This window comes from Mustela erminea, chromosome 10 (assembly GCF_009829155.1).
Source record: "Mustela erminea isolate mMusErm1 chromosome 10, mMusErm1.Pri, whole genome shotgun sequence".
Classification (NCBI taxonomy): Eukaryota; Metazoa; Chordata; class Mammalia; order Carnivora; family Mustelidae; genus Mustela; species Mustela erminea.
In genome coordinates, this window is record NC_045623.1 from 72843631 (window position 1) to 72860387 (window position 16757).

The window sequence follows — 16757 nt, forward strand, 5'->3', positions numbered from 1 at the left end:
AGGCCCAGGGACTGAGGTTGCGGTGCCCGGTTCCCGAGAGGCTTCGGGATCAGAAATGGGGCTGGACTCGCCGAGTCCTAGACTGCGCGCCTAACTGTCTCGGTGGCGCATTCCGGAGCCGGTCCCAGCGCCGCACAACCAGTCTCCACTCCCTCCGGTGAAATTGCCAAATTAAAATGAATCATTTGGCCCATAATGGCCGAGGCGCTTATCGGGGGCGAGCGGACCCGCGGCAGTGCCTTATCTCGGCGGCGCACACGGCCCCGGCGCGCCTCGGCCCATGCTAACGAGGCCCAGAACGTGAGCGGGATTAGCGCGCGTCGCTGGAGGAGCCCGGGCGCGCGGGCGGGGGACTGGGACGGGGACGGGGGCGGGGGCGGGCCTCCGCTCCAAGGACCAGGCCTCAAAATGGCCACACGCATCCCCCCGTAGCAGCAAAACGTGAGCATTCCGGCCTTTTTCTAGGGGAAAGCAACCTGCGGCCCCCCGCGGAACTCCCCATCAGTTCTTCTCTTCTATTCCCCGCTCGCAGAAGAGGGCTTCGCTCCTTTTCCTTGTGTTTCTTTCGATGGGGGGCATTTTCCACGGACGCCCTCCGCTCGCCGCCGCCGCCCCTCCCGCCTCGGAGACTCTCTTCCTTCCTTCCCCTTTTTCCTTACGCAATATACAGAAATGCGCGAGGCGGTGGTTGGTTTTCATTTCTTCTTGGTGGTTGTGTGCATGCGGTGGGATTGTGAGTGCGTGTGCGAGCCGTCGGCAATGCTGACTTCTTCCGAGTGTGGTCTTCCAGGCGAAGGGCTGTGTGTCTGAGTGTGATGATGTCCGCGGTCTTTGGGCTGTTGATTTGGATTCTTCGAGCCCTCCTGCGTTTTCATCGCTGTATATGATTATGTTCGTTATTCCTTCTCGACAAGAGTCTGGCTCTGCGTGTTGGGTTGTGTGGCCTTTGCGACTGTATTTGGGTGGTTTCGTTGTTGTGTCGGGCATATGTGATCCTGATTACGTTAGATGTGTGTCCATGAGCGATTGCGTTCTGATTTCGTTGTATCGTGTTGGCCAGTGTGCGGGCCTGACCATGTCGGCTTGGAGGGCAGCGCTGGGTTGTGTTTACTTTGCTTCCCTTCTGTGGGGCTGGACCGTGTGTGGTCCTGTCCGTGCTGGGTTGTGTGCCTGTGTGCTTGTGTCCTTTAGAAGTGTATTTGCAGATCGGTGGGGGGTGGAGGGGAGGGCGAGCTGGAGATGGAACCGCAAGTTGAGGAGGCGGCAAGGGGGCGGGGAGAGGGATTTCACATTTTATTCCAAATTATGATGTATTCGGAATCCAGTGTTGGCTTGGATGGGCCGACGGAGCGCGATCGGCGGCTGCTCTGTCCAGAGGCCGGTCGGTGCCTCCGTGTCTGAGGGGTTTGTTAGCGAGTGGGAGGTTCTTCCAGGCTCGAAGCTGAGCAGCGCTCGCCGAGGCCCGCGCCTTCACGCCGGTAGCCGCTGGCTTCGGTTTCCGCCGCACCCAGGCTTCATCCATTTCTGGTCAGTTTCGCAGGTACCTCCGCGGGGTCTGCGGGAGAGGCCTGGAGAAGACAATGGGCGCATTCTCCGGGTTTCGCTCCTGGGGTAGGGCCCCTCGGGTTAATCTAAAAGGACACTTTTCCATCCCTTCCCCGGGTGAGCGACATTGCGGTGTGGGTCAGGTATCCGTCGCATGGGTGACCAGAGCCAGGCTTTGTGGAGGGATGGATCAGTGCTGCCCTCGCTGTATAAAAATGGATTTTGTTTTGCCAGTTATTGTGGTTATTAATGTCATCATCATCATCATCATCATCATCATCATCATCATTCTATTTAATTAAAGTAATCGTTGAGTAGCGAAGTGGCTTGTCCAACCTTTTAGCTTCTTAGGAGCGATAACAAAGCAACCCGGTCTCCCACAGCCAGCTCTATTTTTTTAAGTTACTGGGTTTGAGGTAGGGAGAGAAAATGGAGAGAGGAACGGGGCACAGAGACGCTGTCATAAAGCAAAATTAACCCGAACCTAAGACACAGGAATGAGTGGATTCCCCCCTCCCCCACCATCTAGATTGGAAGAGGAGAAAGAAAATCTCCCGCATTGGACTGAAACCCCAGGGAAGAATTATTCCTATATTTCCACCAAAGCCAGAGCAAAAAGGAGTCCTTTGGAATTAATCCAGGATTTCGATGTGTAATCATAAACTGGACAATTTAGGCAAAACAAATTAAATAAAACCCTTTGGAGAAGAAAAAAATGCAACCTAGATCCCCCTGTCTTACACACTGGGGAGCAGTATTGGACTTTATCCTTCTTGCCTTTGCCTTGTTTATTGCTGCAAGGAATTATTAGAATTCTCCTGTACTCTGAACACTGAAAAAATTAAAATCATTGTGTGGAGATGGTTGAAAGGAAGGTGGCGGCAGGCTTTTCTTTTCTTTCTTTTTTCTTTCTTTCTCTCTCTCTTTCTTTCTCTCATTGGTAGGAAGAAAAGAGGGGACCTAGAGAGATCAGATATTTGCCACCCCCATCCTCTTGGATCCGTGCTGTTCTGACTCCATTCCTGTGGGAAAGGAGCTTTTCGAATCGGGTTCTGGTTTCGTTTTGCACTAAAGGTGGGCATGGAGAGAATGGGGACCTTGGACGTTCTGCCCTACAGATCAGGGTCTGAAAACCGGATTCCCCTTTTCCAACACACATTTACCCACCCAGTGGCGCTAGGTGTTTCGGCCGCTGATCCGGCCTGACTCGGGTTCCCAAGCCAACCGCATAGACCCGTCAGTGCTTAGAAAACAAACTCGGCCACACTGAGCCAGACAACCCCGGTCGGAGGGCCCGAAATTGTTCCCGCGGTCGGTGTAGACCTTAAGCTCCTTGTTGTTGTTGGAGTAAATAGTTATTCCTGATTGGTCAAGTGTAGGGTTCTTTTTTAAGGGGCCTGGGGGGAATCTTCAAACACCTGCAGGGTGGGGGCAGAAAGGCATTTGCAATTCCCTGGGCTGCTTGGCGAGGACAGGAGGTAATTCCCAGCCATTGACCCCCATTTCTCTCTCTCCCTCCCTCTCGCCCTCCCTCTTTCTCTCCACCCCCATCTTTCCTGGAAACTGGCTTTGGGCGCGGCAGACTGCCCAGGACCACACCGTGGCCTAACTGCTGGTCTCTCAGCGAGAGAGGGGAAAAGCAAAGATCCCCGTCCGCAGCTTGGACCTTGGCTCCCGCCCCTCTCCGGCGGCGGCGGAGTGGAGATCCTATTCAGAGGGGCCGGTTTCTCTAAATATGCCCCAGGTGAGTTTTGGGGAACAGTATCAGTGGAAACAGTGTCCAGGAAGACCTTGGGTTCCGGCCTGGGGTGGTGGAAGCTTAGGACAGAGGACAGTCCAGTCTACAACTGGGGGAGGGGATGAACCCAGAGCTGGGAATCTGGTATCTGTGTCTCTGTGACTTCTAAAGCCCTTTTCATTTTGATCCTGGGTAAAAACACCTAGCCGGACCTAGTTCCCCAGGCCGCTCCCATCAGTCCTGGTTCTGTGGGTGTTTCACAAGGCTCCTAACTTTGGCGCGGCTATATCCGGATGGTGCAGGCTGTGTGTGCCTGGGCCGCTGGCAGGAAGAAGGCCCAGCCACCCCGGCTAGCTAGCGCAGTCCCAACTCGGGTGGGCCTTGACTGGGGCCTAAGGCCTAGGGTGGGGCTGTGCTGGAGCACCCCTCCGCTCTCTCACTCTCTCGCTGTCTCCTAGTGGTTGGAAAGGTGGCTCTCTTCACTGGTGCTTTTGGTTCTCCAGCAGGCTTGGGGCTCCCCCAGGGGGTCATTCGGGTGTGGGTGCATTATGAAGGACAGGAAGCCAGCTAGCTCTTAACTCATACCAGGAGAGGCTGTTTTCATAGGAGAAATTTTCCCTGCCGGGCATTGGGAGCTGCCCGAAACCTAGTGCCTGCCCCCCAGGAGCTCCTGGGATCCCCGTCTTGCTCAGACACAAGCGGAAATGTTGCGGCCATCTGGCAACAGGAGATGAGGATCCGGTGTTGGGGGCTTCGAGCTGGTTCTGGGTGACACAAAGACAGAGGACTTGTACTGGTCAAATAGTCTAGTGTCATTCTGTTTAAAAGCTTCTCCCCACTCTCTCATCTTCCCCAAATAAAAACCAATGAACAAACAAAAATCACTCAGGCTTTCCTTCCAGTAATCTTAACGAAGCCAAGTGATGGGGTTTAGTCCCCTACAACCAAAGGTACTTATGAATGCTCTGTTGGCTTTTTCTGGAGCATGGACCCCTCCCCTGGGTGATCCTGGATGCTGAACAGCCCGCCAGGTTTTCCTAAGGTCCGGGGATGGGTGGGGAGAGGTCGGCCACAGACCCTGGGAACCAATCATATAGGTTTATCACAGGGAACCTGTGAGATATAGATATTTATAGGTGGCTGGGGAGGGCATTTGGGACCAGGGTCAACTCATTTGGAATATGTGATCCTCTTGCCCCCCGGGATCCCTGCCTACATGAAGACTTGGAATTAATCAGAGGGTATAAATGTGTCATAAGGAGAGCTTGCCGCGTGCACAGTTTGTTTGTTACTGAGTTAGAAGCTGTGGCTGAAGCACGTGTCACTGGGCACACAATGGTATGTGAGGACAGTAAGGTAGGGTGCCAGGACCTTGGGGCTTGTCGCTTTGACCACATTGGTCAAAGGATAGTATATTATATTATATATATATTGTAGTATGTTATATTTGACCACAGGGTAGTATATTACTGGTGCATTTCCCTGCTGCAGGGGAGCCAGGAAGACTGGACTAGTAAACCTCTGGTGCAGTGTCTTGGCAGTCCCATTCTGTGGATACGGATCTATTGTTTCCGCCATAGTCATAAACTCACTTCCAGTGAAGCCTTGAGGACCCACTGCCTTTGCGGCTCTTTTCACCAGGTCTTGGAGAATTCTCTTATTTCCTGGTGAGCCCATGGAGTTGGCAGACCCAGGGCAAAAGCGCAATCCAGATGGCAATTCTCTGTTAGCTTGTGTGTGGCAATTTTGCTGAGCTCTGAAGGAGGTTTCAGAAGGTCAGGTCTCTCTTCTGGGGTGGGAGGACGTTTCTCAGGCCAGCCCCGGTCCAGAGTGGTGCAGTGGCAGCGCAGCTGCCGTGAATGATTAGACGGAATCTGCTTGGGCTGATTTTCGTGTATTTTCTGCTATGAAATATCCCAATCATCTAATTTTGAGACGAGAAACCCCATTTTCAACATCTTATAAAGCCTATTGATTTGATTATATATGTGTATATCTGTGTCTGTGTATGTGTGTGTGTTTATTTTATTAAAACAACTCAAAAGCACTCCCAGACTCCAGACCCAGAGTCTCCTGGTGTTTTGGTTTTTATTCTTTTGGGGCCCGGCTCCATGGGCATCCAAGCTGGGTGATGGAAGCCTCCACTCCTCTACCAGCAAGTGTTAGTGGAGAGTAGAGCCTCTTTGGTCACCCTGGAGTATGGTTTTGGAGAAAAGGAGTGTCCTCAGCCCCAGCAATATACTTAGGAGGGTGTATACAGGAGGATAATGTAGACAGAGTGAGATCATAGTTCTGGTCTTGCTCTGTGGCTCTGTGGCAAATAGGTTCACGTGACCTTGGGCAAGGCAGTCCCCTCGCTGGCTGGGTCTCCTTGCCAATAATAATGTTTACTTGAGCATTTGAACGGTGCTTTTAAATGCATTAATGAGGTATTGCTCCCATTTCCCAGACTAGACCAGAGGCAGGAGAGGGGGGTGGAAGAATTCAAGGGCCTTCATGATATCTCTTCCCACTCAAGGGTGGGAGCTGAGACCCCCAGTGGCCTGGGGGCACTCTGAATGCCTGGGTTCCACATCCACTTAGCCAAGCCTCCTTTCCACACCGCACCTCATTTCTGAGTCCAGCTGAGCTCAAAGAGGTGGAATGTGGAGGGGGAGGGGGATTAGGGCTAGGATCATCTCTCCCACGAGTCTCATCTCTGGTATGGTGGGGAGTAAAGGGCCACTGGGGTTTCCAGCAGCTGTGTAGAATAGCCGGTGTATTTGCTTAGTGCAGAGGGACACTCCCTGCGGGGGGGGGCGTGAATATGTGTTGAAAAGGAGGGCAAGAGTTTCTGCCAGCTGTGGCACAGAGGACCCGGGGCCCTGCAGCCTCCATTCCCTGAGGTCTCTACTTGTTGAGAGGCAAGGGAGGTTCGAAAAGCACCCCACCTCCGCGCCAGTTTCCCCGCCAAAACCGAAAGCGGGGGGCGGGAGGAACACGGTCAGGGGATTTGTTCCCTCCTCTTCCCTTGCGGCCTGAGCAGGGGGACACGATGTTAGTTCTTTCTCGCCTCTTTCTACATTTCCTTCCTCCTTTCCCCCCCCCTTCTGTTTTCTTTCGCTGGCTGTATTCCTTTTCTTCCAGTGCCTGTCGTCTTTTTCCATCTCCTGGGTCTCTGTGTCTCCCAGACACCCTCTCTCTTCTCCCAAACCATAGTCCCTCTTTCCCTCCTGCCTTCAGGCCCCGGGGTGGGGCGGGGGGGGGGCGTGTGTCCATGTGGCACTAAGTCCGCCTCTTCCCACGTCTCGGTGCGCGAATTTCTCTCTGCCCTTCACCCACCCCTCGGTGGGCTGGGGGCGGTTGTAATAGCGGGCGTCCGCTTGTCTGTCTGTCTGCCCGCAGGATGACGGAGCGGCCGCCCAGCGAGGCGGCCCACAGTGACCCCCCGCTCGAGGGACGGGACGCGGCCGCGGCCGAGGCCCGCATGGCCCCCCCGCACCTGGTCCTGCTGAACGGCGTCGCCAAGGAGACGAGCCGCGCGGCCCCCGCGGAGCCCCCGGTCATCGAGCTGGGCGCGCGTAGCGGTCCGGGGGGCGGCCCCGCTGGTGGGGGCGGCGCCGCGCGGGACTTAAAGGGCCGCGACGCGGCTGCGACGGCCGAAGCGCGCCATCGGGTGCCCACCACCGAGCTGTGCAGACCTCCGGGGCCCGCGCCCGCCTCGGCCCCCGCGGAGCTGCCCGGTGACGGCCGCATGGTGCAGCTGAGCCCGCCCGCGCTGGCGGCCCCCGCCGCCCCCGGCCGCGCGCTGCTCTACAGCCTCAGCCAGCCGCTGGCCTCGCTCGGCAGGTCAGCGCCGCGGCGGGACCGGCGGGACGGGAGGGACTGGAGGGACGGGCGGGCGGGGTTGGGGGGGGAGCCCTCGGCCCAGGCGTCCCTCCTGCCCCTCGGAGCCACCGCCTTCCTCCCGGCGGCGCGGAGCGGCGGGAGCGCAGGAAGAGAGGGGGTGCTATGAGCCCGAGGGCGGAAAAGCCCGCGCGCCCGAGTCCGAGCGCCAGCGACTGGGGGTCCTCTGCGGGCGTGTGCGTGTGCGCGGGGTCGGCTGTGGAGTGCAGAGTGCATGGGTGTGCGGAAGCCCGAGAGTGGGTCCACGCCTTCGGGAGTGCGGGCTGTGGCTGCCAGTGAGCAGAAGCACGCTGGCCGCGCTGTATGGGGTGTGTGTGTGTGTCTGTGTGTGTGTGCGCGCGCGCGCGCGCGTGCTGGGGTGTCGTGTGGACCAAGTGTGAGCAAGAATGCTTGAGTGTGAGCAAGAATGTGTCTGAATGCACTCACCGTGCAATTCTTCTGGAAGCTGCCATCCTCGGTGGACAGGTAAGAGATAGGGATCTGAGGTTGCAAGAGGGCTCCCTCCCCTGAAACCGCTACAGGGCCGATGTGGGGAGCAGATTCCTTCCTCCCCTTCTGAGCCCCTATGCCCTTAGCTTCCGTCTCCGGCTGGGGTCTGTACCCCACTCCTGTTAAGGTGTCCGTTCCCCTGCTGGAGCCACTGAGATGGTGGGGAGATGGAGGTAGGTTTGGGGTGGAGACAGGAAGATGAAGCAGGGGTTGACAAAGTGGGGCAGTTAGTGAGTCTATGGGAGACCTTGAGGAGGAAGCTGTTGAGATCCCAGAGTAGTGGTGGTGGTGGTGGGGGTGTAAGCAGTGGTCAGTGGAGGGAGGTTTTCTTTCTGTTGTCTGTGCACAGGCCCCCTGGGGGCCAGGGCAAAGGTGGGGGTGATTTGTGGGAAAAGGGACCCTGTGTGCCCTGTGAGGTGCAAGTTGCCCACCATCAGGTGTGAATGCGACCCCCTGCCTGTGTGGGTACCTGTTTGGGAGGGTAGGTGTCTGTGGATTGTGTGCTCACTTCTGGGAAGGGGCGTATGTCTGCCGGTGGGGTGTGTGTCTGCCGGTGGGGTGTGTGTATTCAATTTTGTGTATGCTCCATGTGTTCACTTCTGACTGTGTGTGTGTGGGGGGGGGTAGGGGTGTGTGGGTGTGCGGCCCCTTCTTCCCTTGTTTGTCTCACCGAGGAGAGAGAGTAGCAGCATTCTGTGGGTGTGTTTGGGTGTCTGTGTGTGATGCTCCTTGCATCCCAAACCCAGGTATGAAGGGAGCAGGGTTACCCTTGTTTTCTAGGGGGAGAGGGCTGAGGAACCTGTGGGGAGGATCCCTCAAGAGGCTTTCTCCCCTCCACCTACATGTGATCTTGTGATCTGCCTGCTCTCTCCCACAGTGGGTTCTTTGGGGAGCCAGATGCCTTCCCTATGTTCACCACCAACAATCGAGTGAAGAGGAGACCCTCCCCTTATGAGATGGAGATTACTGATGGTGAGTCTACCTGCCTCTCCCTTTGTACTCACCCCTCGTGCTGGTTAGAGCCCCAAAGGTGGGATCTTCAGGGACTATACACCACAGGTGTCTCACGTAGATGGGTTGGCTGCCTTGGAAGGAGAGTCTTTGCCCTGCAACTGACCTGGGTCAAGGGGAAGTCATGGGTGGGGCTGGGGGGGGGTGCCATCCTTACGCTCCTTACGTCCTAGGTCCCATTATTGTGGGGCCCTCTTGTCCCCTGTTCCATACCCAGGGCTGAGACCTGGAGTTCCCGTCCCGACATCACAGAATCTACCCTGCCCTCCCCGCATCCTCTAGAAGGTCCCAGCACTACTATTGTGAACTACCTGAATAGTCTTTTGCGCTGAACTTGGGAAGGGGGTTGGATGAATGGGAAATTTGGAGTATCCTGGCCCTCTTCCCATGCAGTAGATGAGACCCAACACCAGGTGGCGGGAGAGCAGGCCCTTCAGAGCCCGGAACTTGGAGCAAACCCCTGGAGCTACTGCCCATGTGTCAGCTCCACTGAGGCCTGGGACCCCTGTAGGAAGGACACCTGAGGATTTGAAGCCGGACTGGGATTTATTCAAGGAGCCAGCAGGAGGGATATGTATAGAGCTGGAGCTTCTGGAGAGGAGTCCTCTGTGGTGTTCTGGAAGGGAGAGGGCCTAGAGTCTGGACAAGGAACAGACCTTATAGGACCTAACTAGCCAGGGACTTGAGGCGTGTAGGTCCAAGAGGGAAGGGTGGTGGGTTGTCAGTGCTGCTGGGTTAGAGAGGGGAGGGAGGTATATCAAATGGAGAGTAGGCAGGACCAGCCACAAAGTTCCCCAGGGAAGAGAGGGCAGAAGATAGGAGAATCAGGCACAGAGAAGAGGAAGGAGGAGAAGGGGACAGGAGTTGAGGTTTTGGGGGGAGTGCAGAACTACAGGGAAGCCATTACCAATAAATGTCACCAATATTTACTGAGCACCTACTCAGTGCCTGGCCCCAGAGAGGCGGAAGACACAGAGGGATGGACAGACTTGGGGAAGAGGAAGGTGTAGAGAGGTGGGGAGTTCTCTGGGAAGCTGCCAGAGAGGAATAGACAGAAATGGAGGTGAAGAGGAAGGTGTGGGGGGGTGGCGCGGTACAGAGTAGGTCCATGAGACTTTGGAATCAGAGATTTCACCAAAAAGAATCCATAGAGGTGGAACTAATGGAAGGGCTGAAGTTGGGACTTGGTGTGGATTCCTACTGCTGAACTTTCCTGATTCTCTGTTTCCTCATTTGGAAAGTGGGGAGAGTAGTAGCTTCCTCACAGCTTGCTGAGAGAGTACAGTGGGGTAAAGTGTTTTTAGGGCCTGGCTGCGGGTAGGTGCTTCTTTCGGAGTTCTGTCTCACTATAGCCGTGACAGCAATTGTCATGTCTCTTCCCCAACTAGTTGCTCCCTCCAGGTCAGCCAGCATTAGCCGTGGAGCAGGGATGGACCTCCTCATGTCACAGTTGAGGGATGGCCCTCTGTCTGGCCCGGAGGCCAGAGAACAGAGAGTTATTTCCTCTGCGGCAGGCAGCCCAGGGGAGGCCGGCCGGCAGGTGTCTGTTTTTTCCCAGTCTGGGGCTGGTCTTTGGCAAAGAGTCAGCTGGGCCCTGGGCCTGTTGGGGTTTGGAAAATCAGCTTGCAGACGCTATCAGGCAGGGGGTACGTTGTCCTCCCTGAGAGGTGGTGTGTGTGTATATGTGTGTATATGTATATGTATATTTATATGTATATGTATATACATGCATGTGTGCATCCGTGTGTATGTGTGTCCATGCCAGTGTCCGTGCCTGGGTGAGCCATCCTTGTCTCTCCTTAGCAGTGAAGCAAGCTGTAGGACCAAGGGGAGGCCTTGACCCCTCCTCTCCTGTTTCCCCCTATCCTAGCTTCCCCTTTCTGAGGTTGAAGAGGGCAAACAAATATCCCCAGCCTAGGAATTCTTTCAGTGCATGGAGCTTCCTGGTGACCGCTGGGAGCCCGGCGCTGGGCTGGCTTCAGTGTTGGGAGGGGAGCAGCCACCTCAGCCCAGGAGCTCAGGAGCATCAGGAGGGCCCTCTTCTGTTTTCTCTGGCTTTGGGAATGCCAGGTCGGACTGGGACATTGAGTGCAGTGCTTTGAAGCCATAGGTGCTCAAAACATGCACACTGGGGTCTGTCACTGCTTCACAAGGCTCAGGACATGAATATAGTCTGAATTTCGGTCTAGTCTGTCATCAGTAGACATGGAGAGACTGAGGCAGCCCTCAGATGCCTGTTTCGAGCCTTGCGTGGCCCATCTCTCCATTTCTTTTCTTGGGGAGAGAGCCCACAGGGTAGGTTGTTTTCCCTCTTGTCTTTGCTCTCTACTCCATTCCCCCCCCCACCCCCGCCAGCATGATCAGCCAAGCCTGTTTTCCATCACTCTTAGAATAGAGTTCCCCCACACTTACTGCAGAGACCTGTGGGGCCTGGAACCAGTCTACTCTGATCACACCCACACTAATTAGCCAGGTTGGCTTGGGCCATTTTCCAGCTCAGGGCCTTTGCACATGGTAGTCTGTCTTCCCTACCTGGGCCTGGCTGGCTCTTCTTCAGCTCAAGTTCTTACCTTATAGATGTCTCCTTCTCCAATATGCCATCCCCAACCACCTCAGCTAAACGTAGTAACTCCTTTCCATCTGTTACTACATTCAGCCTCCTGTTTCTTTATTTGTTTGCTACTTGTTCATCATCTGTCATCACCATTAAAAGGTATGCTCCATGAGGACAGGGACCCTATTCCCCTTAGTGCCTGGCACGGTGTCCGGCACGGTACCCGGTTATTAGTATGTAACTGATGGATGGGTGACGATAGCTGCCATTTACTGAATGTTTAATCTGAGGCAGGTTTGTATTAAGGACTTTACCTGTGGTAGCTGTTCAATCCATGTGACAGTCTCATGATTTCAGTTACTCTTGTATTATCTCCGTTTTACAGATGACTAAGCTAAAGCACAGAGAGTTTAAGTAACCTGCGCTGAGTAACTGTCTAGTGAGTCCTAGTCAGGGATTCAGTCCAGAAAGTCTGGCTCCAGAGTTTGTCTTTCTCACTAGGGCTGTATGACCTCTTGGCACAATGAATGAATAACATAAGGTCCCTGTCCTCAAATGCCTCACAGCCCCAAGAGGGAGACATGCATAGACACTAATGGTCAAAAGTCCCAGAAGGGTGCCTGGGTGGCTCAGTCAGTTAAGTGTCTGATTCTTGGTTTCTGCTCAGGTCGTGATCTCCGGGTTGTGAGATTAAGCCCCTCATCAGGCTCCACGCTCAGCACAGGACTGTTCAAAAGACTCTCTCTCTTTCTTCCTCTGCCCCACCCCTTCCTCCCCAGTCGGATCTGTGCACACGTGTGTGTACATGCTGTCTTTCTCTCTCTGAAATAAGTAAATAAATATTAAAAAAAAAAAAGATGATGGAGATCAGGGAGTTGTAGGGCCATGGTTGTTGGTGAGGTCTGGCCCGACAAGTTGAGGGAAATCCCCCGAGTGGAGGAAACAGATGAATGGGGGTTTGAAGGCTGAGTAGGAGTTTTCTTTTCTTTTGGTAAAGATTTTATTTATTTATTTGACAGAGAGGGACACTGAGAGAGGGAACACAAGCAGAGGTCGTGGGAGAGGGAGAAGGCAGGCTTCCCATTGAGCAGGGAGCCCAGTGCGGGGGTCGATCCCAGGGCCCTGGGGTCATGACCTGAGCTGAAGGCAGATGCTTAATGACTGAGCCACCCAGGCGCCCCAGGAGTTTTCTTTCTTTCTTTCTTTCTTTTTTTTTTAAGATTTTATTTATTTATTTGACAGAGAGCGATCACAAGTAGGTAGAGAGGCAGGCAGAGAGAGAGAGGAGGAAGCAGGCTCCCTGCTGAGCAGAGAGCCCGATGCGGGACTCAATCCCAGCACCCTGAGATCATGACCTGAGCTGAGGGCAGCGGCTCAACCCACTGAGCCACCCAGACACCCCAGGAGTTTTCTAAGTAAAAAGCAAGGAGGCATTCTAGGTTTCCCAAGTTTTCCAAAGGATAGTTTCTCTTCTTCTGTACAGGAAAAGGTGCCTTGGGGGACATTCATCTCTTTTTTTTAAACTCTTGTCCTCCTACCTCCAGGTCCCCACACCAAAGTAGTGCGACGCATCTTCACCAACAGCCGAGAACGATGGCGGCAGCAGAATGTGAATGGGGCCTTTGCTGAGCTCCGCAAGCTGATCCCCACACATCCCCCAGACAAGAAGCTTAGCAAGAACGAGATCCTCCGCTTGGCCATGAAGTACATCAACTTCCTGGCCAAGCTGCTCAATGACCAGGAGGAGGAGGGTACCCAGCGGGCCAAGCCTGGCAAGGACCCCGTGGTGGGGGCTGGTGGTGGAGGAGGTGGGGGAGGGGGCGGTGCACCTCCTGATGACCTCCTGCAGGACGTGCTGTCCCCGAACTCCAGCTGCGGCAGCTCACTGGATGGGGCGGCCAGCCCGGACAGCTACACGGAAGAGCCGGCCCCCAAGCACACAGCCCGCAGCCTCCATCCCGCCATGCTGCCAGCCGCTGATGGAGCAGGCCCTCGGTGATGGGGCCAGGGCCATTCAGGACCAGCCAGGAGGGCACCCTCAGGCCGCCGGGCCTGTGGGCTTCAGGGCAGGTGGGGTGAGGATTGGGCAGCTCTGAAGCAGGGCAATGGACTCGATGAGCTTTCCTTGGTGTCTGAACTTGGCAGAGCCCTAACTGCCCCCGGGGCAGCTTCCCTGACTCCTGCCTCAGTGGGAGAACAGAAAAATGGAGCAAAGTGGTAGGTACTTTTTATGAAGACGGCACAGTCTTCCCCCTTCCCCCAATCCCTAAGACTTCTCCAGTAAGAAGCTGGACTGACACTGCTTTTGTCCTGGAGCTTAGGGGCCCTGTCTTTGCCAAGACCTGGGGTTGTCAGCTCTCCCCGGCAACATCCAGCAGCCTCTGCCTTGCCTTTAACCCCTCCCAAGCTGGCTGGTGTGGCCTGTGTGGCCACTCTGTCCAAATACATAGGTACCCAGTCGCCGCCCATTTCTGGGTGAGCCCCATCTTCACCCAGGCCCATGTCGGTCCACCCAGCTTGCCAGCTGCCGTAGACAGTCACAAGCCTCGAGGTGCCTTCTATAGGGCCCGGTTGAAGAAGACGGCCAGTGGACAGCTTGCTCTCAACTAGCTGGGCCAGAGGGTCAGAAAACCCAGTAGCCCTTACTGCTTGCCCCGGGGATCAAAGCTCTGCTTTCTCCCCACTGAGACTTGCCTTCCTAATCCTTTCGGGGACTGAGTCTGTAGCTGAGAGCCTGCCTTGGCAGGCCTCATGAAGGCAGGGAGAGGGAGAATGGTGAGTGTGAAATTGAACCAGAGCTCTTTGGGCTTTGGGTTCGAATCCTGGCAGTGTCTCAGAGCAGCCTGCCTGTACTCTCCACTCCCCGCCGCTGTTCTGGTGGCAAGCCAATGGCTGTGTGCTGATGGCCGTGTGCCGATGGCCATGCGCCCCTGCTTAGCGTGGATGTGCAGCCCCGTCTGTGGGTCCTCTGATGCTCTTCTCCAGGGTGTGTGTCTGCTGACGGCTTGGTCTGAACCCAGCTGAGCACAAACCCTGTCCTGCGAATTCCTGGCATTTGGGATTTTTGCTTGACTTTAGTTATTGGTGGGATCTTTAGGTCTTGATAAGACCCAGGCTGTAGCCCCACTTGGAGGGCAGGGGGAAAACCAATCAGAGACCTGGCTGAGACCCAGACAAGTGCACATTCACGCAGCAGAATCTCCAGCACCCCTGCATTCTACAACTCCGAGTCATCGAGGGTGTGTATGGAAGCCTGGCTTACCGCCACAGGAGCACCCCGCTCTGAGAGCTGTACATGAAATTTTTGTAAATCGAACCCTCATCCTTCATCTTTTAAAGAAATACTACCGCAAGTCCTTTTGTAAAGTGAAGAATTTTTTTGTAGAGTGGACCACTGCCCCTTTTTGATCTCTTGTGTCAATCCAGGTGGTGGGACATGGTTTTCTTAAGGCCAGGCCTGCCTGTGACATGCGTTCCACACCCATGGAACAAACCCCGCACAAGCCCTATACACGTGTCATTGTACCCTCAAGTCACCGCAGCCACCTCCCCCCAGATTCTGTCTTTGAGGTTAGAGGGAAGACAGTCCCACCCAGTGAAGGGCCTTGAGCACATCCCTGTGCTCACAGGGCACAAACCTGGCTCCGTCCCCTCCCTCTTAAGTTGTGAGGTCTAGTTTGTGAGTAGGGGAGCAACGTGGTAATCCTTTAGCACTCAGACTCTCTGCCCATTTCAGATCCCCAGCATCCTATTTTGCTGAACATTAGGCTTGTTTTCTTTCCAATGATTGGAATCTCCTGTGAGGAATCCCATCTGTGTAACGAGGGAGCTCCTATCCTCGGTCCTAAAGCTGTGTTTGCTTCCTGGTGGATTAATTTGACCTGGGAGTGAACAGTGGCCACAGTATGGATGGATGGAGAGGTTTTAGGAGACGGATCGCTCGTTCTATCAGGAACTCAGGCTTCTGCCTTCCTCTTCTCTCAGACTTGCAGAATGACGTGGATAAGTTATCCCTCTCTCAGTGTCCGTTTCTCTTGGCCTGTCCACTAGGGCTGTGGATTCCATTCCAAGTGAATTCATGAAATTAGAATCATTTTGAGACCAGAAAGAACTCTTTCGACCTCAGCATCATTCCTGCAATGGGGTTTCCTATCCTGAGTCCAGGGTCTAGGCAGTGGGCCAGTCTGCCTGACTGCATAGGATCTGGGTAATTTAGGTTCCAAACCACTTTTTCCTGAGTTTTCCGGATTGTCCTCATTTCTCCAGATTGACCTCACTTGTGTCTCCTTCCAAGGAGAGGTCGAGGAGTGAGAATGGAAAAAGATATGGGCAGAGAATATGTAAGACATAACACAGCTTCCCGCCACGGGCCTGGGTAGGGATGGGCAAAGCCTCATGTTTTTGTAAGACTGACTGAAGATCCACAATTTTAATGTTCATCTGCACCCCCCTCGCCCCACCCACCACACCCTCCTTCCTCTGCCTCGTCACCTATGAAGAAATGGCAACCTTCCAAGAATAATACCTGTGCCAAGGGAAAAGATGTAAAAGGGGAAAAAAATCGAGAACAGACATGATTGTAAGAACTGGAGGGATTCGCATCTTTTCAGGAAAATTCTTATGCTTTTATTGGCGGTGACAAGCGACAAGATGGTACAACCTTTCTTCTTTTCCAAAAACAGAGCAAAGGGCCCAGCATCTGTAGTCAGCCGACAACTATCTCGGCCTTTGGGGATGGTCTGGTCGTACTTGTGATTCCGATGGTACGTGACCCCTCCCCCGCCGAAGGCTCGCCCCTGCCCGTGTACATAGAGCGTTGTTCCTGTGGGCGGGCCCAGCACTTTCCGTCTCTGTTGTACTGTACGTGATGGGTTGTGTTGGTCTCTGCATTTTTCTGCAGAAGAGGAGTAACCGCTCCAGGTACCTTGACCTTTGTACAGCCCGGAGGCCAACACTGTGGGCGTGACTCTTGAGCAACACAACCCTTGTGGTGATGATGTGTGTATATATATAAGGATATATTGGGAAGATTTCTAAATAAAAGTTTTACAGACGGGCTTGGACTCTGTCCTTGCAGCTTATACCCCCCCACGCCTGGGAGTTGGGACATTACAAGGAAGGGGCCTGGTAAGAGTCTGTCTCTCCCGAAATGGAGGGAACTCCAGAGCTCAGCTGTCCTCTCGGGGTGGGATCCCACTCACCACCCACCACCCGGAGGCTCCCCCTATGAAGGTTCCATTCTTTTCGCTCTGCCAGACCTCAGAGTGGGGGACTCTTCTTAGCATCGTGTACCCACACTTTTGGCTTGGGGCCACGCCACAGATGGTCCCCAGTATGTGTTGGGTTCAGGCTCCATGGCTGGGCTGGTTGCTTTTATCATTGGTTCAGGACAGACTAAGTTCTCAGCAGAGCAGGATCCCAGGGGCCCTCATGACTCAAAGGGAGGCTGCCTCTCTTATGCCTGGCTTTTTAGGGTCTGGGGGTGCAGGACTCACGTGGGGCTCGGGGATAGGCTGAGGCTTTGGGGTTAGTGAT

The 16757-nt window shown here is 54.7% G+C and overlaps 1 protein-coding gene across 5 annotated transcripts; it reads left to right on the top strand.

Annotated features, from left to right (window-relative positions):
* Positions 1 to 304: 304 nt before the first annotated feature.
* On the top strand, positions 305 to 16278 carry TAL1 (TAL bHLH transcription factor 1, erythroid differentiation factor). Of its 5 annotated transcripts, none has more exons than XM_032301850.1 (5): positions 307 to 441; positions 3128 to 3289; positions 6668 to 7111; positions 8535 to 8629; positions 12767 to 16278. In XM_032301850.1, the coding sequence occupies exons 3-5, from the start codon at positions 6669 to 6671 to the stop codon at positions 13219 to 13221; spliced, it is 993 nt and encodes a 330-aa protein (XP_032157741.1). In that variant the 5' UTR covers positions 307 to 441; positions 3128 to 3289; position 6668; the 3' UTR covers positions 13222 to 16278. The 5 variants fall into 5 exon arrangements, with proteins under 5 accessions (XP_032157743.1, XP_032157741.1, XP_032157742.1 ...); XM_032301851.1 differs by lacking the exon at positions 307 to 441 and adding an exon at positions 694 to 1540; XM_032301849.1 differs by lacking the exon at positions 307 to 441 and adding an exon at positions 694 to 1527.
* The last annotated feature ends 479 nt before the right edge of the window (positions 16279 to 16757 follow it).

Coding starts and splice junctions, on each gene's coding strand:
- TAL1 (XM_032301852.1), top strand. CDS start 6,669: ATGACGGAGCGGCCGCCCAGCGAGGCGGCCCACAGTGACCCCCCGCTC. Junction 7,112..8,534: donor CCGCTGGCCTCGCTCGGCAG/GTCAGCGCCGCG, acceptor TCTCTCCCACAG/TGGGTTCTTTGGGGAGCCAG. Junction 8,630..12,766: donor TGAGATGGAGATTACTGATG/GTGAGTCTACCT, acceptor TCCTACCTCCAG/GTCCCCACACCAAAGTAGTG.